This window comes from Gorilla gorilla, chromosome 7, assembly GCF_029281585.2.
Source record: "Gorilla gorilla gorilla isolate KB3781 chromosome 7, NHGRI_mGorGor1-v2.1_pri, whole genome shotgun sequence".
NCBI classification, from domain to species: domain Eukaryota; kingdom Metazoa; phylum Chordata; class Mammalia; order Primates; family Hominidae; genus Gorilla; species Gorilla gorilla.
In genome coordinates this window covers 82,667,810-82,673,809 of record NC_073231.2, presented here as the reverse complement: position 1 = coordinate 82,673,809, position 6,000 = coordinate 82,667,810, and the positions used below count along the sequence as shown (strand labels likewise).

Sequence of the window (6,000 nt, the reverse complement as noted above, 5' to 3'; positions counted from 1 at the left end):
ACAACAACAAGAGTGTTCCTGCCTTTAAAGAACTTATATTCTAGTGAAAGATAGACAAGTGAAGAGATGATTATTATTATTATTATTAGAGATGAAGTTGTGCTCTTGTTGCCCAGGCTGGAGTGCAGTGGCGCGATCTTGGCTCACTGCAACCTCCACTTCCTGGGTTCAAGCGATTCTCCTGCCTCAGCCTCCTAAGTAGCTGGGATTACAGGCTTGTGCCACCATGCCCGGCTAATTTTTGTATTTTTAGTAGAGACGGGGTTTCACCATGTTAGTCAGGCTGGTCTCTAACTCCTGACCTCAGGTAATCCACCCCCTAGGCCTCCCAAAGTGTTGGGATTACAGGCGTGAGCCACCGCGCCCGGCCGTGAAGAGATAATTATAAAATAAGATTGGTAAATGCTTCGTTAGCAGAGTTAACAAGTGCTATAGGAGCCCTGGGAAGGACAGTGATAACATGGGTGTAGGATGCCCGCATCCATCACCGATTGTGAGCGCCCACTGTGTGCCAAGCATGTTGGAGGAACAGTGAAATCGAAACAGATTCCCTGTCTTCATGGAGCTTACGTTCTAGCAAGGGAGACAGGCAGTAACAAAGAAGATGTAACATCAAGATGCAGGATGGTGTCATAGAAGGGAGGTTTGGAGAAGGATTCCAGTCTGCTGGAAAAAGCGCTAGAATAAGGACAGGTGGCTGGAGAGGAGGTGGGTGGGAGGCAGGAATGGGTGAGGAAGGGCATGAGAGATGCTCTAAAGGGAGTTGCTAGGTGTAGCTGGATCGCAGATGAGATGATAGGGATAGGTGTTTGTTTGTCTGTTTGTTTGTCTGTCTGTCTGTTTGTTTTTTCCTTACGACAGAGTTTGGAGGAAAATTCATTGCCTGGTTGTCAGAGCCTAAAGGGACATTAAAAGCTAAAGATGAACATACTCCTTTGTTTTATGGATAAAGAAAACAAGACTCAGAGAGGGTGAAATAACTTGTTCCAAGTTACTCAGCTAGTTGGAGGCATAACCAGAGCCCAGTTTTCTGTGCAGCGCAGGCCAGGCCTCCCCCAGTCTCAGGAGGCAGAAGCGGTTTAGGGGACAGGCCACGCCCTTTGCAGGGCCGCCTGGGTCCCCTGACCCCGTCACACACCGCCCCCTCCTGCTGCTTCTCTGAACAGCAGCTCCCGGGGCCTCTTCCCGCCGCTTCCCTTCCAGCCCCGGACCCAGCGGGCGGAGAGGGCGACGTCCGCAGATCGCGGGGTCCCGGGGGCGCCCGCAGGCCTAGCGCCCTCCACCTGCTGCCCCGTGCCACCTAGGAGTTCCCTTGCCGGGCGAGGAAGCGCCGCTGCCCGGGCTCCCCGCAGCCCCGCACGCCCCAGGCGCTCCGCATCTCCAGGCGGCAGCACCCGCGGGGCCCTGCAATCCGCGGAGAAGTTGGCGGCATTTGAAGCCACCTCCTTCCCCGCTTTCCCAGCGGCGGGGACCCTACGGCCCGGCGCCCCACCCCGCCCTCCTTCGCCCCACCCTTCCTCCCGCCCCACCGCCTCCCCGCCCAGGGTCTGGGCACAGCCGCCCGCCGCCCAGCACAGGAGGGTGCAGCCCCGGCCCCAAGTTCTGCGCCATGGGAGGCTCCCACTCTCAGACCCCGAGGGGCCGGGAACCCGCCGGGGAGAGGCACCCGAGACCCACGGAGACCGCGTGAGTCCCAGAGCCCTCTCCAGGGGCCGCCTTTGGGGGTTTGCGTGCCAGCCCGGGATGGAGCGCGCTGGGGCCCGTCCCAGAAAGGCTGGGAAGGTGGGGTTCCCGCTGGCGGCAGCGGGGCACGAGCGCTCGAGAGCGGGGCACGAGAGTTTGGCCAGCAGGGCCCCAGGGGCGTCCGGCTGGGAGCGTCCTGCCAGGACCCCACCGCGACCGGATCGCGTCCGGGCGTGACCGTGGTCCTGCCCCAGTACACGCTGCACTGGGGAGACAAGGGGACCCCGGCCTCGTCCAAGCAGAAAACGCACGTGTCCTACAGAGCTCTGAAACATTCACAAGACAGAGTTATTTGCAGGGAGGTGAAACTATGAGAGAGGCACTCAAGTCTCAAAACGCAATTGGCGTTGGCGCTCGGGGTCCAGGAATTTTGACGCAGTGCTTGCTGCTTGCAAGAACTCCCTCTCTTGTTTGCTCCAAGGGTTTCATGATGATCTCAGAAAAAAAGGGCAGTATTGTAGCAGCAGCAATTAGGCTTTTGTTCTGGGACAGCAACAATTGGGGACACCAAGTACTGTAATGAAAGCTGTGAAGGGAAAGTTTTAGAGAACGTGATTAGGAGCAAGTCCCACGGTTTGAAAGATGGCCAATGCTTATTGACAGAGAGGGGATAACAATTTATTTGGAAACCAAATAGTAGCTTTAAATATTTATTTATTTATTTATTGGAATGCATGCGTGTTTTGGAATTGCAGCAGTGTCAGGGAATCCATACTCTTTATTTTAATTCAGCCCATGTCGAAGCTATTTAGTTTGAGAAGGATACACTTAACCATCACAAAAGCAGCCTGGACCGCGGGAGGGCTTTTGAATCATCCTTTCAAGGCAAAATAGCTTTCGGAATATCCAAATGGCTAACTTTGTCTCCTAATGTTACCGATGTTCACAAATATAAACTTACTTCAGGCAGCTTATTAATAAGAATAGCTGACGCTGGGTGTGGTTGGCTCACTCCTGTAATCCCAGCACTTTGGGAGGCCGAGGGGGGCAGATCCCCTGAGGTCAGGAGTTCGTAGACCAGCTTGACCAACATGGTGAAACCCCGTCTCTACTAAAAATACAAAAATTAGCCTAGCATGGCGGTGCGAGCCTGTAGTCCCAGCTACTTGGGAGGCTGAGGCAGGAGAATCACGTGAACCCAGAAGGCGGAGGTTGTGGTGAGCCAAGATCGGGCCACTGCACTCCAGCCTGGGTGACACAGGGAGACTCCATCTCAAAAAAAAAAAAAAAAAACAGCTGAGATTTACTGAGCACATGACATGTGCAAAACACTTCTAAATGCCCCACGTGTTATTTAACCCCCAAGAGCCACTGAATTACTATAGTTCTTGTTACTGTCTTCATTTCACTGGTGAGGGAACTGAAGCACAGAACGATCAAGTAACCTCTCCAAGGTCACACAGCCAGAAAGTGGTGGACCCCAGAGCTCATGCCGCAGCCGCCTCCCACCCAAGAGTTGGAACTATCCTAGGAAACAATCAAAACTTGTCTCAACTGGCAGAGCACACCATCCTTTTTCCTTTAATTTTGTTTGAATAAGGAGTAAATCTGCAATAGCAATGCTTAATAGCTAATTAGACAAAATTGCCAAAGTCAATTTAACTTTCAAAAAACAAACATGAGAGGCAATATAACATTGAGATGAAGTTAAGAGTTTGGGAGGCAAAGAGCCATGGGTTGAATTTCTAGGTGCTGCTCCTTAATGCTGGAGATCTTTTATCTGTTCCTTAACTCCTCTGTGTCTGTTTCCTTATGTGTGAAACAGGAATGATAACAATATCTACTTCACAGGCTATTCTGAGGTTGACATAAAATCAGTATATATGAATAATAAGTTATAGTTTATCTCTGAGCAATATACTATTTTAGCTGAGGATGAAAGTTGACTATTTTTTGTAAATGTGTGGCCAAGTTTACTGTGTAACTTGAAAGTAAATAATGGAGTCTTTCACTGACAGTATGCTAAAGAAATGAACTCAGGATGTGAGGTAGGGTTCAGTTGTTAGGGTGTTAAATTATCCAATGGCTTGGCAGCCTGCTTGTTTTGCCTGTATAATATAAACATGCATAAAGGATCTCTCTCTTCATTGAGGCTCTGCATGCACCTTGAATATTTTACAAAGCTTGCCTAAAAACAATCAACATGAAAGCCCATCCTTGGTCTTCGCCTAGGAATACAGCCCCTCCCTACTCAAGTGAATACATGAAGCACACAAACACATGCAGTCAGTAGTGGGATTACTGGCCTCATCTGTATGTGTAGACTCTGCTCAGTAAGGCAGCCTCACAAATCATTTGGCATGTCCAGGTGAAAGACTCTAGAAATGCAAGATTCCAACCTGTAATATACATGAAAAGCAAAAAGGATGCTTTTTATCCAAGTTCTGCCTTGTTCAGATGTACAAGCGACAAGTCTTTCCAGGATACAAGAAAGTAGGAGGTTCATTGTTAATGTTACCCGGCTACAGACTTCCTGCCGAACATATGGCTGTCATGGATAACGCTGACCTCAAGGAAGTTCTCCTACTGAGGCTGTAGCCTTTTCGAAATCTATTGTTCTTTTAAAAAAAAAAAATACATGAAAGTCATATGAATAATACGTCAATGCTGGCATTTGTCTTTTGAGGGAGAAAGTATGTTTCAGAATGTTCACAATTTGTATTTCAGAATAATCTAATCAGGTACTAAAAGTAACTAGATTAAATCTCTCTTACAAGAGCTCTATTGTGAAATATAAACAAGCATAGATGTACATGAAAAGAAATGTCTGATTTTAAGATACAGTTCATTATTATTGAGAATTGTAGCTGCTAACCTTCTCCAAACCCAAGAAGCCAATGAGCAAGCTTTGGTAAAAGCTAGTGGAAATTTCACTTCATTTATTCAAGGAGGCCGTACAGGAAGGTGATTAAGAGCAGAAATTGTGGAGTCAGGCAGACCTGGGTTGTAATCCCAGCTAGATCACTTAGGAGGTTAGTTTAGGAAACATTGGAAATACAGTTATTTAACTCTTCAGTTAGGCAAATTTCTGCATCTGTAAAATGGCAATAATAATCAGACCTAATTTTTTTTTTTTTTTTGAGATGGAGTCTCACTCTGTTGCCCAGGCTGGAGTGCAGTGGCACGATCTCGGCTCGCTGCAACCTTCAGGTTCAAGTGAGTCTCCTGCCTCAGCCTCCTGAGTAACTAGGATTACAGACGCATGCCACCATGCCCGGCTAGTTTTTATTTTTAGTAGAGATGGGATTTCGCCATGTTGGCCAGGCTGGTCTCGAACTCCTGACCTCAAATGATCCACCCACCTCACCCTCCCAAAGTGCTGGGATTACAGGCATGAGCCACTGCGCCTGGCCTCAGACCTAATTTTTGAAGTGGTGTATATTAGTAACACAATGGCCAGCACTTAGTGAGTGTGCAATACGTAGTTATTATGAACACATTTGCACATATATGTACCCATGAACCAGATGCCATGCTGGGCTCTTTGGAAGGTATATTCATGAGTAAGGCAGGGTCTCTTCTGCAGGGAAGTTTGATTTGTGTGCTAATTCTACAAGGCCCCTGAGAAAAGCAAGGCAATAACTTTTTTGAGTTAATTTTTTCCTCATTTTTCACTTCCATTTTCCAGAAAGTTGTACTACCAAGAGGATGGAAATGCATTTGGGAATATGATAGTTTGATGAAATGTTTGAAATCACTCATTCCTTAGTTGTTTATTTTTGGCGATGTGGCCAAGGTAGGTTTTCTACGAGTAGTGGGGAATTTGAGGAGAGATCTGAAGGATGAGACAAAGCAGAACCTGTGATTCATTGGGGAATATCATCTGGTGTTTGTTGTTTAGCTTCTCTGCCTGAAATGTAAGATCTGCACCTGTTGTCGATTCTTACTAGTTAAGTTTCCAGACCAATCATTTGCATTTGGAATTTAGCATAAGGTCAGTAGCAAAGTCAGGAGGAGTTTCTGACGTCTTCATTGATTTTGCCATGTGAATTTCTGATCAATTAGGTGCAGGCTATGTGATATTCTAGTGAACTGCAAAGTCAGCAACAGCTAGGGTGAAGTGCCTTTTAATGAGCACGTCACTGTGGGACACACGTCCCTGACACCAAGAGGGAGGTGCTGGCTTGGAGGTTTTAGACACAAGAAAACATGACTTAAAATAACTAAACTCAGGGAGCAACATTTGTAAATTCATTGCTTTCAAATTTATAATATTGTTTACCACCTTCTCAACACAAAATATTTGTTGTCATTAAA

The 6,000-nt window shown here is 47.3% G+C and overlaps 1 protein-coding gene across 9 annotated transcripts in view; it reads left to right on the top strand.

Moving 5' to 3' along the window:
* Window positions 1–1,129: 1,129 nt before the first annotated feature.
* Window positions 1,130–6,000, top strand: part of TACC1 (transforming acidic coiled-coil containing protein 1) — a 97,346-nt gene continuing 92,475 nt past the window's right edge. For 7 of the 9 annotated variants that reach the window (XM_055348973.2, XM_019032390.4, XM_055348972.2 and 4 more), the window contains exon 1: window positions 1,145–1,686. In XM_055348973.2, the coding sequence (XP_055204948.2) occupies window positions 1,610–1,686 (77 nt within the window). In that variant the 5' untranslated portion in view covers window positions 1,145–1,609. Of the gene's footprint in view, window positions 1,687–6,000 lie in introns of all 9 variants that reach the window. The other 2 variants (XM_019032388.4, XM_055348978.2) reach the window with 2 other exon arrangements.